The following is a 16606-nucleotide window of genomic DNA, read 5'->3' on the forward strand; positions in this document are numbered from 1 at the left end:
GTCGATTATGCTGACCAGTGACGTAAAAGTTTCCACCTGTTCCAGGGCTTCTTCTTAAAGTGTGATTGGCTTGGTGTCCTCCGTGTTGTATTTAAGGATATTGCTTTTTCTCTTGTGTATGTTAAGGCCTACTAATGCAGAGGCTGCTGCTACACTGGCTGTCTTGGCATGCATTTGTTCGTGTATGCGGGATCGGAGAGCCAGGTCATCTACGAATTCCAAATCGTCTAGTCGCATCCAAGTTGTCTAATGTTTTCCATGATTTCCCTGAGATGTCGAGGTCTTCATAATCCAGTCAACTTCCGGAATAAAGAGAAAGGGTGAGAGTAAGCAGCCTTGTATGGCTCTGGCCCTCACTTTGAATGCGTCTGTCAGCTGTCCTCCATGCAAAACTTTGCAGTGTAGTCCGTCGTATGAATTCCGTATAATGTTGACTATCTTCTCAGGTACACCATAGTGTCGAAGAAGGTCCCATGAGGTTCTCTTATCCATGTTGTCGAACGCTTCCTTGTAGTCAAGAAAGTTGATGTATAGTGACGAATTCCATTCAGTTGGTTGTTCAACAATGATCCACAGTGTGGCGATTTGGTCTGTGCACGACCGATCCTTACGGAATCCAGCCTGTTGATCTCGAAGTTGGGCATCTACCGAGTCTTTTATCAGATTGAGCAACACTTAAAAACTTTTCCTGGCACTGACAGTAGTGTGATGCCTCTGTAGTTCTCACACTTGCTCAGATCTCCTTTCTTTGGTATCTTGATAAGGTTTCCTTCTTCCCAGTCCGTCTGTGGCAATTGTTCCCCTTCCCAGCTCTTTCTGAATAGAACATGGAGTATATTTGTAGTTACTTCTGTGTGTGACCTCAGTGCTTCAGCTAGTATATTATCAGGCCCTCCTGCTTTCTCACTCTTGATTTGTCTGATGGACATCCTGATTTCTTCGGTCGTTGGTGGAGTGCCAGCAATAGGAAGGTCTGTGTGTGCTGCTTCGATATCCTGTGGATTCAATGGAGCTGGTCCGTTCAAGAGTTCTTCATAGTGTTCTATCCATCTGTTCCTCTGTTCTTGAATCTCGGTGATTGTCTTGCCCTCTTTGTCCTTGACCGGTCTCTCTGGTTTACTATATTTCTCTGCTTGTTTCTTCGTTGTATCATATGGTTGTCTCATATTTCCTTCTCTTGAAGCTTCTTCCACTGTCGTTGCTAGCTCTTCCAACTATTTCTGCTTGTCAGCTCTAATGCTCCTCTTCACTTGCTCGTTTGCTTCTGTGTATTCAGCTTGTACCTTGGCTTCCTCTGCTCCTATTCGACAATTGTTAAATGCTGTCTCGTTCTTCCTTTCTTGAATCTTGTTCGGGGTTTCGATAGAGATCCATTCCTTATGATGATGCTTGTTGCGGCCCAGCACCTCCTGACATGCTGAAGTTAATGCTTCTTTGATCCCTTTCTAATTGTCCTCCACAGTAGCTTCTTTTTCATGTCCACACCACGTCTCAAACCTAGTACCCTTCTCTTCAAACGCTTGTCGCGTTGTACACTAAGCTACTGAGTCCATGTATTCAATAAAAAACATGTGAAAATGGCTATATCTAGGTAATTCTTACAGAATCCACATATCCTAACCAAGACTGATCAAAATACTGTCAAAAATATCTACAACGGAATAATTCAAACTTGTCTAATAATGATATAAATCCCACCGTTTTTGACAGTTTCCGCATGTGTAAATTCGGTTTAATCAGTAATTGACGCAGAGACCCCATACTTAAAGTTGGTTTTCGAAAAATATTACTTTCATATACTCATGTAAATTCAGTATCCATTAACCTTTGTTAACTGTGGTTTTATATTAAATACTAGTGATTCAGGATGCTTACTGGTTATCAATATTCCTTCTAAATCTGTAAATTTCACCCCATTAAATTATTGACCTGTGTCCCACGCATTACTAGAACCACGGAATGCATCTTGCATACCAATTATTGTCCTGAAAGGTATATCGTGCCAACCAACCTTAAGAAGTTGGAAATGCATGTACGAGAGTTATGATCATGAGTGAGGAAATATTTAGTTTACTTGGACCATCTTATTTGTTTGTCCATTATTCTTTCGTTTGATAGTCTCGCACATTCGATCCGGATAGTGGACATGGTGGTTCATTCGATTTTAATGGAACACAACCTTCACCTCTGCCTAATCGATCCAGCTCACACAGACTAAGTGAAGGGGATTATAGTATAACGCAACACCCTCAAAATCCGCGTCTTGTCCAAATCAACAGTCATCTATACGCTAATATGGAGTCCAATGCCGACAGTCATGTATATCATTCAATCGTAGTTGATTCTAACAATGAATCGGGGCACCGCGGTAAGTTGAATATTAGGTCTTTATTGTCAACTAATAAGTCTGATTGCTAAATGTGATATTATTAATTATAATCAAAGGATTCATTGTGCGGAAACTAAAGGTAACTATAATTCAAAATGAATACTTGTTTGGCAAGTATGCGAGAACTGAGACAAGATTTAATTACTTATTCTGACTTACTGATGAATATTAATTTAATGTGCTTCATGATATACATGACGTTTTATTCACTCTGGCGAGTTTTTTAATTCCTTTACCTCATGTTATTTGCGTGTGTTGTTGACAGATTTGTCATGTTGGTTTGCCTTGCGCTGTGGTGGATACTCAAAATCAAAGACCCAGTCAAGCTGTCTTACCGTGAATAGGTTGTTAACTGAGATCCGTCCATACCAAGTATACTGATGGGATGGATATCTTTAAGGTCAAAAATAACAAATGTAACATCCGAAGGCGATGCCGTATACTCTGGCGGAGGCGGAGGGATAGTTTAATCCCATAGCTGTTTTAAGATAATAGACCAGGAGTATCAATAAAGTGGATACGACTCATTTAAGGTTTGAGAGTTGAATGAAGCCCAATCTGACTGTTCCTGATTCCTTATATTCTCAGTTAAAAACGGACAAAACTCCCCTTGTGATGCTAAGAAGTCTTGCTAAAAAACGTCAACTAGAGTTAAAGGAAGAATTATGACGCCTCATGATGGAAGCCAAAATTCTTCGGAAGTCACGAAACCTGTGCCCTTTCTAACAACCAGAGCAACAATTTCTATAGGTACGTGGAACGTCTGGACAATGTGGAAGACCTAGAGGACCAGTGAAATAGCAACGGAAATGAGGAGATACAACTTGGCAGTACTCGGAATCAGCGAAACCCAATGAATAGCAGAGGCTAGATACGGTAGAGATGCTGCTGTACTCCGGTCACAGAGAAGGAAATGCTCTACACACTCAGGGAGTTGTTCTGATGACCTAGCTCTTCGATCCCGCATACACGAACAAATGCATGCCAAGACAGCCAGTGTAGCAGCAGCCTCTGCATTAGTAGGCCTTAACATACACAAGAGAAAAAGCAATATCCTTAAATACAACACGGAGGACACCAAGCCAATCACACTTAAAGAAGAAGCCCTGGAACAGGTGGAAACTTTTACGTACCTGGTCAGCATAATCGACGAACAAAGAGGATCTGGTGTAGACGTAAAGGCAAGGATTGGCAAAACAAGGGCCGCATTCCTACAGTTGAAGAACATATGGAACTCAAAACATCTGTCAATCAACATCAAAGTCGAAATCTTCAATACGAACGTCAAGACAGTTCTACTGTACGGAGCTGCAACGTGGAGAACTACCGCAACCATCATCAAAAATGTACAAGCATTGATAAACAATTGTCTACGCAAGATACTCAATGTCCGTTGGTCGGATACCATCAGCAACAGCCTACTGTGGAAGAGAAAAATCAGCTTCCACCTGAATAGGAAAATGCGTTGGAAGTGTTATAGGACATACATTACGGAAATCACCAAACTACATCACGAGGCGAGCCCTAACTTGGAATCCTGAAGGGAAACGGAAAAGAGGAAGGTCAAAGAATACATTGCTCCGGTAGTTGGAAGCAGACATGAAAAGGATGAATAACAACTGGGAAGGATTGTCTGAGACAAAGTTCGATGTAGAATCCTGGTGGTTGACCTATGCTCCTTTATGAGTGGTGACAGTCTCAATCAAGTAATTGAGTAAAAGACTGACATCTGCTCTGTCAATTATTTGGGAATCTATCTATGTACAACCACTGAAATACAAATAAATCGTCGTTAAATAAACGAGTTGTCTTCGTAGGTTCGTTTTTTTTCGCAGGTGTGTTTGAACATCTTATAATTACATAATACTCCACATTTTTACCATTTAATTATATCGGAAGGGTTTTGTGGATATTATAGTAATGTTAATAGTTGAGATCATAATTCAATTAAAGCTAGACCACTATGGAAATTCGGAAGCACTGGACGTCTGTGTCGTCTTACTGTGGGACTCCCCATCTGACTCCTACTCTCCACCATTTAATTATTAGAATAATTAGAATGCGGTCTATCAGCTAAAACATTTCATCGATATTTTCTAATTGTAAAAGTTTTCTTTTTTTCTTATGGGAAGGGTCAACCTGTGAAACTGTGGGTTCTTCTGTTACCCCGACAAAGACAGATATCACTAAAGGAGAAACTGAAAGCTTCAGTCGGTTCTCGATTACTTCTCATAATGATTCGGGTATGATTACTGAAAGCTCCCGTTTAGCCTCTGTTGAAATAAACTCTCCAGCGGACATTTCATCTTCTGCTGGTCATTTTGCAACACTAAAAACTACCCAGATGATGAGGGGTCTGTCTTTAGAACCAGGTGCTTCGAATTCAGCTGCTGCTGTTGCTCTTGGCTTCACGCAACAGGGTTATGGGAGAGGGATGGCTAACTGGCGTGATCAAATGAATGAACTTAAACGACTTCGAAATCAACACAATAAACATCTAAAACAAGTTGAAGATAAAAATAAGGTTTGTGTTTTAACTTGTGCAAATATATTATCTATTTGGCTTTTGTTTTGTGACCTATCTGTTTTGTACGATAACGAAAACTTTGTGAATTTTAAATTAGTTCAGCCGTCACAGTTAAATTTCTTAGGGAATTTTCCAGTTGTCCTATTTCGTTTTTACTAAAACAGTCATCTGTTAGTTTGGGTTACCCTTATTTTTTTTAAGGAATTGCCTTTTTTGTTAATAATAAGTTTATGTTGTAATATATAAGTGTGTTTGAAGTACTGTTTGTACACATTACTATTAGTGCTTCTAATGAAAGACCAAACTGATTCAGGGTGTTTGAAATACTGAAATTATTTATTCAGTTTATGCTTAGTAGTTTTATCCTTATGAAATAAGTCTTGTATATGTTTTGTTATTTTATTGTCACAAAGGTTGTCGTGTGTTTTTGATTTTGATCTGTTTCTTTGTAATCTCAGTATGGTGTTAACATGAAAATTCCAACCTCCATATCATGTTCACTTCGAAATTTACAATTTAAGGTACAGGTTGATTAACATCAATAAATGATTGAAATCGTTTTTGGGGTCACATATAAATGTCTTGGGTTGTTTTTCTTTCTATAGGTTGAGGAGGAATCACTCAAATCACGATTGAATCGTGACTATGAAGCAACAAAGTTAGCAATGAGAAAAGAATTCATGAGATTAGAAGAAATCCATGCCGCAGAAGTAGAAAAAGAGCGCAAAAGAGCAATGTCAGTTGAATCGAAATTAGCACGTCAACTTGAAACTGAAACGAAAAGTGAACTAAAGTCGGCCAAAAAATCTCCATTTGGATCTTTTAGTTCGCATGAATCAGATTCCAGTGGACATTCCAACCCGTTAGAGGCTATTCGGAAGCGACGGCATGATGTGTCCACATTGGAAACGCGTAAGACAAAGCGTCTTCTCCTCACACAGTTACAAGATATCGAGGTAAGGTGATAGTTACCATTTTTTTAATTTCTTGATTGATTATAATGAGTTTAAAAATACGTCGGATTATGCAATTCATCAAACGAAGTTCGAAATCTTGTGATTTCAACACTTTAGTATTAATTAACCATGTGTTATTATTAGTCTCCATTCATGTAACTCATTTTACTAACTTGACAACCACCCGTTTACTAAATTACATAATAGTATAGTAACTCCAAGAGTTATGAAAGAGAAGACACGAAAAGAATAAAGTATGAGTTTTAATAATGGATCTTGTTGTATCTGCGTCGCCTATTGCCTGTACTTGAAAAACGAGGAACCCTTGACGCGAACTGTAAAATAGACACGACCCTAGTAGTAAATACATTTATTTATACATTGATTTGTACACCTATTAACGAGGGAAATGTCACAAATGAAATTATAACAAAATTGCATTCTGTATACCATGCTGAACATAGTTCGCGTTAATTTATTACAAGGAATACCAAATCTAGGATAAATATCACACTTAAAGAAATCAATGTAATACTGAATAAAATATCACACTGAAAGTAAAACAAATATTCCACTGAATAATCATATTAAAACAAAAGCGAAAGTAATGTTGAACAAGAATCACAATCATATCAGGTCTACAGACGAATTGAGCCTCTATACGGTGCATAAAACCACTTAATTCTAGCGTGTACCAACTTTGAATGTAGAAATACTGTTAGATTTTAAGTCATATGCGTCTTTCCCTTTCTGAAATAATATAGCATGTTATATTATTTGTCTTAAAAGTTAGGTAAAACTGATAAATCACTCGTCGTTTTTACAAGCATTTCATCGACTGAGATGGTTTAGACATTTACCGCACGTGACCAACCATCTCTTAACCCGAAGTGTTATTCTGACTTCATATAGTAATAAATTATAAGAAGACTAAGACAGCCAATTTGACGGTACTACCCAACTGAATTGTCCGTTGTCGATTTTAACTGGTTAGTCAAATCCAGACCTTTCGAATCTTCTCGACGAAATTTTTCCATATAACTCTTGACAAGTTTAGTTTTCTCTTTTTTCGTTAGACCTGTGGTCACCTCCTTTTTTGTCAGTGGTAGTAACGCTACCTGTCAGTTCGGACTGTGATTTTATGTTGGATACATTATTGATACTGTTCAAAAAAGTTAACATCAAACACATTCACTCTTAATTCGAATTAGCATCATATCATTATTTCCGTTAATTATGATTTCCTTTTCTCTTTTGATTGACTTGTACTGTTGGTAAAATCGTGATTATTTCTACACCTTTACTTTTTTCCTTGTTGATTTCGTTTTACTGCTTACTAGTGTGAAAAATGGAACAACTTGGATTGTACAGTATTTATTCCTAGTCCTAACTTGTTTATCTATTTTTCTTTATATCACTTTATTTGCACTTACGCTAGATGGAACAATTACGACAATATATACGCTTACAACAGAAGGCAGCTGAAGAGATTACTTCGTTGTTACTTAGACAGCACACAGAACTCGAAAATCTAGAGATTAATCAGTTAAAACGGATTCAAGACCTACGCATTAATCAGCTACAAAGTCAACATGAAGCCGAAATGGAAAATTTGCATCAGTATTTTAAACGCATTGAGGTTGGATTACAAAAGAGACATTGTGAAGAAACAAAGAATCTACCAAAATATCTGAAGGTTAGCTTGTATATACGTGTGATATCTTTCTGCCGAATAGTTTGATTTACAGACATTTTTCATGATACTTGTATAATGAAAAATCCCTTTTATCCTACGCTTTGCTAATGATTACCCTTATATACGGCTTTTGATCATATAGTCGCCCCCTATTGCAGTGTCAGTCAGCTATGTGCAACGGAGAATGCGGGACATGTAGGCATCGGCTCAAATCCTCATATCCTATTCAGTCAGTCAGTCAGTCAGTCAGCTACAACGTAGGACCAGGCACATATTATATGCATTAGTCCAAGTTGCCATACCTCATTAGCACAAGATGAACACCAAACTCATAGTAGCAGTTACTCGAATGATAGTAATATATATAAAACAAAGATTGCATATAAGGATCTGATGCAGGTAGAAAGAATTGATTCGTAGAAAGAAGGATATAAAGTAATTTCAATCTCACGGTTTAAGGGGAGACAAAGAGTATATACACCTACGTCATTGTGATCGACTCTGAGCCATATCACCAGTAGTCTCCAACTATTGGTTACGATAGTCGCGTGGAGCCCAACCAAGTAGTCTGTATCTACCAACATAGCTCAATCCAGAAGTTGGTGACTTCAAGCACTGTAGAATTTAATTTGTCCTACAAGTATACTGCTAGAACTGTAAACTCGATACTGGCGATCCCAGAGTCTATGTGAAAGCTATAGTCAGAGAAAGGACAACTTGGCTTTAAACTTTATATGTTTCTAAACATAAAAGCAATTAGATTAGTACAATAATTAAAGAATTAAAGTCGTTAAATGAAACGCACAAACATACCGACCAGTATTGCGTGTCTTATCGAAATGAATAAAATTTATGAGTCACATTAATATAATAGGATAATAATGTCTTTCAATCGGTGGGTCACATGCAACAGGAATAGTTTACAGACACATCAGACCAGATTAACGTGATGGGAGCTTAAGCAACGATTTGATTGGTTAGTTATGTAAATAACTAGCAAGCACTGATGCCACGTTTTGGTTTGACCGCCCCTAACTTTCTCCCAACCGTCCCCAACACTAGTTGGCATTGCTCACCGTGGTAGTCGGTGATTGGGCATATGTAACACGTGGCGCAACCATCTCAGTCGATGAAGATCCACAACCTCACCAATTGGTTTACCATCATTCTCTAATACCCTGTGTCTAACCTCACTATTACTTACCCGGTGATCCCAGCAGATGCAAGCAATATTTCTAAGACATCTGTGGTCAAATACTAGCAACTTACAAATATCTTCTACTCTTAATGGCCACGTTTCGCAGCCGTAAAGTAGAACAGAGCGGACTACTCTGCAGTATACTCGTCCTTTTACTGTTAGACGGATATCTCTCCTTCGTCGTACGTGATGTAGCTTGGCAAAAGCCAGACGATCTTTTTGAACCCGTTTATGTACTTTTGAGGTACGTCTCTCAATGACACGCTGCCACGGAACCTCTCGGTCTACTGAGTCAAATGCTGCCTTTAATTGAAGAAAGACCACCATTGTTGGACGCCGGTAAACATGCCTGTGTTCTATAATCTGACGAACGGTGAATATGTAGTCGATGCATCCACGACCAGGTCTGAAGCCAGTCTGATTTTCTCGTGTTTGGAGTTCACGAGTCTTTGTTAGGCGTCTGATAATTATTGAAGCTAGTATTTTAGATTCCATATTAGTCAAACCGATCTCTTAATGATTGTCACAGAACGATTTTGTTCCCTCCTTATATACTGGGATGATCAGTGATTGCAATCAGTTAGATGGGATTACGTAAAGTCCCTAAATTTTAGCAAAAATATTAGTCAACCTAATCGCTAAAATTGAATCACCATACTTAAAGATCTTTGGAGCCAATACATCTGGACCAGCCGCTCTTCCTCGTTTCAGATTAGCTATAGCTTTTTGAACTTCAAGTAGAGTCGAGGGACCTACTTCAATGTTTCATTCATGCTGTTTGGGAATTGTGGGTAACTGTAGATTCGCTGAAGTCCAGCTAAACTGTTCCCTAAAGTATTCCGCCCATCGTTCTTAGACTCCTGGGCTAAGAGCACATAAGTTTCATCATTTTCTGAGATCGTCTCACACTTGACTTCTTAATTCCAGATTTTCTTATTAGTCTGAGGAGCTGTCTAGTGTTGCCTACAGCCGCTTCCTTCTCCATTGCTTTTGCTTTCGTTGCCCACCACTGCTCACGATCGTTCCGTAGACTTTTGGGTAACCTAGATCTGATTTGTTTTCGTTCTTCATCGTGTTCAAAGCCTGATGGGATGAGTTTACGAGAATCCATCAGTGCAATAGATGTGGTAGAAATCCATTGGTTTTTCGTAACCGTTTGGTTTAAATCGCTGATAGATGTCACTGCTGTTCGTATACCTTTCTAGGCAACATCTGGGTCATCCTTGTTTTCAAACTGGCCTAAGTGTGACTTCAGTTGTTCATGGAATCTACTTTTGGCTTTTTCGTCACTGAGTTCAATCCTAATGAATCTTCTTAATGTGGCTTTTCTGTGTCCAACGAGGTACAAGCAAATGCGTGCTCGTATTAGAGCATAATCAGAGTCTAAACATGTATTCCAGAATGAGTGACAGTCTTCTATCAAGCCTCTCCAACGATGACTGATGGCAATATGGTCTACTTGAGTCCATCATTGGTTTGGCGCATGGGGTCGCTATGTTATTGAATAAAGCCATTAATAATAATAATAATAATAATAATAATAATGTTAGACGATGTATCTATCTTTATGTTTATAATTAGTGCTTGTTATAAATAAACGATTTTCTGAGCACAGTTTCAGTAGACGGTCACCATTATCTGTTCACTGAGCCGGAATCCTAAAATACCCACCTAAGTGTCTTCCTGATTGACTTAAGCTACCTACTTGGGCATTATAGTCACCTGCAACGAGTACTATGTCTGAGTGTTTGGCTCTTTGAAGAAGTTCAGAAAGCTTTCTGTAAAAGTCATCTTTCACTTCAAAATCGCATTTTTCTTCTAACTCCATCTTGCTATGCTAGTATGTACTTAATGACCTAGACTTGATACATCAGTGCTTTTGTATTATCTATTTGTAAATTTTGCCTACGTTTGTTAACTGAAGTTTTGATATACCGGGTATTCTCGTGGTTATCCCAGAAACAATGACAAATATTTTTTGACTATGTATGATACATTGTATATTGTTGTGTGCTAGGTATATTGGGTATTATTTCTTTGTTTAGCAAAAAGAATTACAAATTCGTAAACAGTTTCGTGATGCTGCTCGGATTCAGAAAAAGCAATTCAAACTTTTACGTGAAGAGCGTTTAAAGGCTGCACGTCGAACTTCAGAGTTAGGATCTTCACCTTTTTCAGGAGCGTCAGAATCCTGCACTTCGTCTGGGTTAATGTCATCAAATTCTAATAATTGCTCAGATTCTGTTGATCTTCAAGGTCAACTTGTTATACATCTACAAGATGAACGCCAGATTTTGGAAAATCTTAAGTTGGAGGAGAAACGTAAACAGGCTGATTTAGAGGCACAGTACAATAAAAGTATTAGTGAACTACATGAGCGTCAAAATGTAAGTCCACTCTCTTACCTTCCAATAATGTAAATCAATCATTAAAGTTACTGTATAATTTTAGTCAGTTATCCGCCTGTAGCTCCCCTGGGGTTACTGTCGGTCCCAAGCCCAGATAAAGGAGGAGGGTTAGGCATGTGGTTAGCGACCCCATCCCGTAGAAAACTAACTCGCTAAAAAAGCTAACCAGAAAAAATAATTCAAACCAATTAAGCTCTGTCGTGGGAGTTAGAAAATCTTCATTTAGAAGAGAAGGAAACATGAGACAATTGTATGATACAACAAAGAAGTTCTCTGTAAATTATCGTGAACCAGAACGACCAGTGAAAAGCAAGGAATGCAAAGTAATCACCAACATTGAAGGACTGTGAAACAGGTGAGTAGAGCACTTTAAGGAACTCTTAAATCGACCAGTTCCATTGAACCCACTCAACATCGACGAAGCACCCACGGACCTCCCAATCAATGTTGGCCCACCAACAATTGAAGAGGTCAGCATGGCCATCAGACAAATCAAAAGCGGCAAAGCAGCAGGACCACAGAACATTCCAGCAGAAGCACTGAAAGCAGACGTAGCAGTAACTGCAAAGATACTCCACATTCTCTTCAGTGAGATTTGGAATGAAGAAGGAAGTGCCAACAAACTGAAAAGAAGGACTTCTGATCAAGATACCAAAGAAAGGTGATCTCAGCAAGCGTGAGAATTACGGGGGCATCACTCTTCTCTCAATACCAGGAAAAGTCTTCAACAGGTTGTTAATCAGAATGAAGAACTCCGTAGAGACTCAACTTCGAGACCAACAGACTTGGTTCCGTAAGGATCGATCGTGTCTTGATCCAACTGCAAGACTACGGATCATTGTGGAAAAATCAATTGAATGGAATTAATCTTTCTACATCAATTTCATCGACTACGAGAAAGCATTTGATGGCGTAGACAGAACAACACTATGGAGGCTTCTTTGACACTACGGCGTACCTGAGAATATAGTCAATATCATACGGAATTCCTATGATGGATTAATCTGCCAAGTCGTCCATGGAGGACAACTCTCCGACTCATTCGAGGTAAAGATCGGTGTTAAGCAAGGTTGCTTACTCTCACCCTTTCTCTTTCTCCTGGTGATCGACTCGATTCTCAAGACGTCAACATCTGAGGGGATACAGTGAACAGCAAGGATGCAGCTGGACGATCTAGATTTCGCAGATAATCTGGCTCTTCTGTCGCTTTGGAGGATGTGAAATCCTTTTTATATCTGGGGAAGAATGAACAACAACTAGATATAACTAGAAAAGAGGACCCAGGACAGAGTGGGTTGGAGAACGCTGGTTAGTCGCCTATGCTCCATTGGGGGTAACAGGCGTAAGTAAGTAATATGGGATGCATACTATACTCGGTTGTGTATACCAAGTAAGTGATATAATCAGTATAATACGTCTATTTTATTTATTTTTATATTATACTGAAGTTGATAAAGATTTTAGAAAATACAAAAGATAATCTCAGAATTTCGTGGTGAATTCATCCCATTCCTTACCTCATTAAAAATGCATTAGAACAACATCTATAAGTGAATAATATTGCTCTCAATTAAATTGCCACCAAGCTTTACTCTAATATACATAGATATTCATATGAAAATATTAAACCAATGAAAGCAATTTATTAGTTAATCATCATAATGAAATAGATCGCATAACTACAAATAATAGGTAAAAAGTACAAATTGATAGTAAGAAAACATGTGTACTAGTAGAGATAGGGATAATAAAATAACTAAAGCTCTAGTTCAACAGAGGAAGTAGGTCAAACTTGGATAAATAATAATCACAAAACAAATTGCGTAATAAGAAGTATATAAATAATTAGGTTTTGAAGAATGTAAACGGTGAGGTGAAATATGACAAACTACGGGCTGTGAAAAAACCCTTTAATTAATCATATCCACCCAAAGCAGGGACAAGGGTGTCACAAATTTCTTCTGGACACATAAACTGGTGTTATAGGTTCAGGTCCCTATAGCTTCCGTTATATGTAAGAGACGGGATCAAACCTCATAGGGAAATGACGAAGGTATATTAAAGATCATTCGAAATGATTCGGTTTTATCTACCATAACCTCAATGGGTATGTTTAATATTTTGACAAGTTAATCGTTTTTACTCATAATGAAACTGCTAACAGAGCAACCACCTGTTATAAGCAATGTATCTGACTGTGCTAAATAACAATAATATTCTAGCTACTGTCCTTCGAAGTGAATTGGTTAAATGCTGAAAAAATCTGAAAGCATGCTTTGTATATACACAAAAGTCAGATAAAAATATAAGTTTAATGCCAGAATAAGAAATCACTACAACTATTCAAACCAAGTCTAGTGTTTTTCATCCATTGTTTTAAACGAATTTCCTAACAGCATTTTAGAATTATTTCTTATTTGCTATACCTTTAAATGATTTCCCTTATCACCTATTTGCTACCTCCTCCAGGATAAAGTTGAATCAACACATGCTCGCGAGAATAAAGAATTTAAAGAAAGTCGTTTAGAAGGAGTCAAAATTCTTTCTAATTTTCAAGAAAAACAACGGCGTGATATGCTCAAACAGCATCAACGCCAAAGAGAGGATTTAGAAAATAGAATTCGTGCCCGAAAAGAATCACTGGAAGCTGCGGTGCGTTGTCTAGTTTTTATTTTATACGCGTTTAGTTGTTGCGAAGCGCTCTGCTTCCTATATATTCATTTAGTTTTTGTGGTTTATTAATCGCAACGTTCTATGGTCATATGGTCTTTTAATGGTTTATTTCACTTTTAAAAGTCGTGACTTCTTTTTCGGAAGAAACCAATGAATAACCCTACTATTTCTTGACCCATGCAGACTAAATAATTTATCCCACCAAAACTGGTGATATATATATATATATATATATATATATATATATATATATATATAGTTCTTACATTTGGAGTGTGATTGAATACGTAATTTTATGGTAGGTTATGGAATCTAAGCAAGTGTTGCGACGACCCACAATTTGTGCATTGAAGTGTTATCAAAGGTCATTGTTTATCATCTTGAATTGCTATATCTCATCTAGAAGTGATAATTCTGTCAAGAATGAGCTTATTGACATCGAATTTACCGGACATTCTGTTATGATTTTTGCTACATAAATATTACGTTAGTCCTAGGTTTTACCTGAAAAAAAATTCGATTATAAAACAGTAGCTAGATAGTAATATCTTCGTAGTAGCTCAGTGTCCAAGGTGATGATGACAAAGAAACATGCTACTAAAGACTTTGAAACTGGGAACAATTATATATCCGGTCTTATTTTTCCAGCTGATAGCAATTCGCGATAAAAACAGAATGTACATAAAGTCTGCAGACTAATGATTGCTAAATTAAAATCAGCATCTTAATTTTTAAAAATGACTGCACGTCAATTTTATTCAGTATATGCCGGATATCATCCCTGAATCTTTCTTGGAGATCCTAAATGATTCCAGTAAAGTACATCATTTTTAAATGTACTTTGTTTTACAAACTACCCTATCACATAGTTTTTCTTTCCTTTAGATGAAAAAAAATGCTGAGTCAACCAAGGAGGAGTCACGAAGAAAGACAAGGCGTTTGATGGAACGCCACGCCGAAGCTGTGCGCGCCTTTGACATCGAAACTGCCAACCTCGGAATTGACAATGCTGCTGTTGTTGGTGCATCTGCAAGGATTTCTGGATCATCAGGAGTCTCCGGCGGATCTTCAGGTAGCAGTACGTCGTTCTCTAGCTCCAGTGGACAGCGTCCTTCAGACTGGCGACACAGTCGTGCAGAGTTCCTCCCATCCTAATAAATCCAAGGCAGTCGTGGCCTCCGGTAAGCATTCACGCATACTATTGTTTTTTAGAACATACCTCAGATTGCTTTGAAATTTTGGTGCAGTTAATAAATTGAAGGAAAAACAGAAAAAAACCTGTAAAAACACGTTTCGAGTCAATCTGTGATGGGTAATTATATCACACTGTAAATCCATAATAGACATAAATTATAATAAAGTAAGTTGATATGAAGTAAATTATTAGTTTGTATTTAAGAGAAGCTTGGAAATTTGTTGCTTAGATTTTAGGAGTATTGTAGTTGTTTGTGGAAAGATCAGATTCAAATTATGTTAAGTAACTAAAAAAACTACGTGTAAATGTGAAGTTAACATTAAATTATCGAAACAATACACTTGCGTCCATCGTCTGTTGTATTCGTCAAATGTCTTGATTTGTACAAGAAATGAACATTCAATTTCGCCGATCTTACCGTATAACTAAAAGTTACCTGTTTGTAACCGCTCTCACATACCCTGTATATATTTTTAACGTCTAATTGACACTGATCTCTTTTCGTCTCCATACTTTTACTAATATTGCGCTTCCTTGTCAATCAGTCTTATCTCTACAGTCAGTGTTAATTCGCTAAAATAACAAGTACATACAAAAATGATCATTCATGAGTTTAGAGTTCGCAAGTGTGTTGCATGAATCTGTTGTTTGGAAAGTTACACTGAGCTGAAAATAAGAAACTTTGTTCGTTGTGTTTAAGCTCGTATTCTTTTACGTTATTCGCATTAATAGACTGATCATTAGGATTTCATATTCGATAATTAATCCATTTACAGTACTGAAGTTTCGTTGATACGAATTCTAAAACTTTTAACTAATAAAATATGTGGCAACTATTCACCATTTTCATCTTGACCCTAGTTATATACCACTGCTTTATAAAAAAAAAACGTAGCTTGCATTTCTTATTGTCTCTTATATGTGATATTGAATGGAATTTAAGGATTGATTCCAAACTTCTCAAAAAATCGTATTATTTGCATGATTATGTGAGGGGTGTACTTAAATACTCAAATTATTGTAAGAACTAAAGGTTCGTAAATCCCTCTATGTAATAAATTAACAAGCGTTATGTCGATCTGCAAACCTTAGTATGGGCCAATATTATATTTAGTTATGTTAAATGTGGTGGTAAACTAATTTATTTAATGAACACCATCTCGAGTTTCTTGACCAATATCCACCGCCATATGGCTTACTTTGTTTGAATGCACTGTCGTTTTGCATTTCATATATATTAGACTTTAAGTTACAGATGTATTTTCATTTTCATTATCTTAGCACCTGTATATTCACTTACATGAACGCTCGTTCAATCCCATGAAGCTGCCATATCAATATACGCATTTGACAGTTTCATCATACGTTCTCAGGCTTGTTGTGCAAATCAGAAGTTCATACCGTGTATTTTTCTATACAGAGATAGTTATATAAGCAATCACATCAACTCGTCAACACAATCTTGTATATGTTACCAACCGGTCAACTAACTACCCCTCCCCCGTAGCTTCGAAAACAATCACAACCCGTCTTTCCAGTTATTATCGTAAATTATTTCTGCGAC

The 16606-nt window shown here is 37.5% G+C and overlaps 1 protein-coding gene across 1 annotated transcript in view; it reads left to right on the plus strand.

Annotated features, from left to right (window-relative positions):
• Smp_068060.1 (serine/threonine kinase) overlaps positions 1–11186 on the plus strand; it is a gene marked incomplete at its 3' end in the record, with an annotated part of 17320 nt that extends 6134 nt beyond the window's left edge. The window contains exons 8-12 of the mRNA XM_018794247.1: positions 2119–2368; positions 4522–4913; positions 5522–5872; positions 7311–7568; positions 10812–11186. Coding sequence (XP_018648679.1) covers positions 2119–2368; positions 4522–4913; positions 5522–5872; positions 7311–7568; positions 10812–11186 — 1626 coding nt within the window. The remainder of the gene's footprint in view (positions 1–2118; positions 2369–4521; positions 4914–5521; positions 5873–7310; positions 7569–10811) is intronic.
• Between the last annotated feature and the right edge of the window lie 5420 nt (positions 11187–16606).

Source organism: Schistosoma mansoni, chromosome 1 (genome assembly GCF_000237925.1).
Source record: "Schistosoma mansoni strain Puerto Rico chromosome 1, complete genome".
NCBI lineage: Eukaryota > Metazoa > Platyhelminthes > Trematoda > Strigeidida > Schistosomatidae > Schistosoma > Schistosoma mansoni.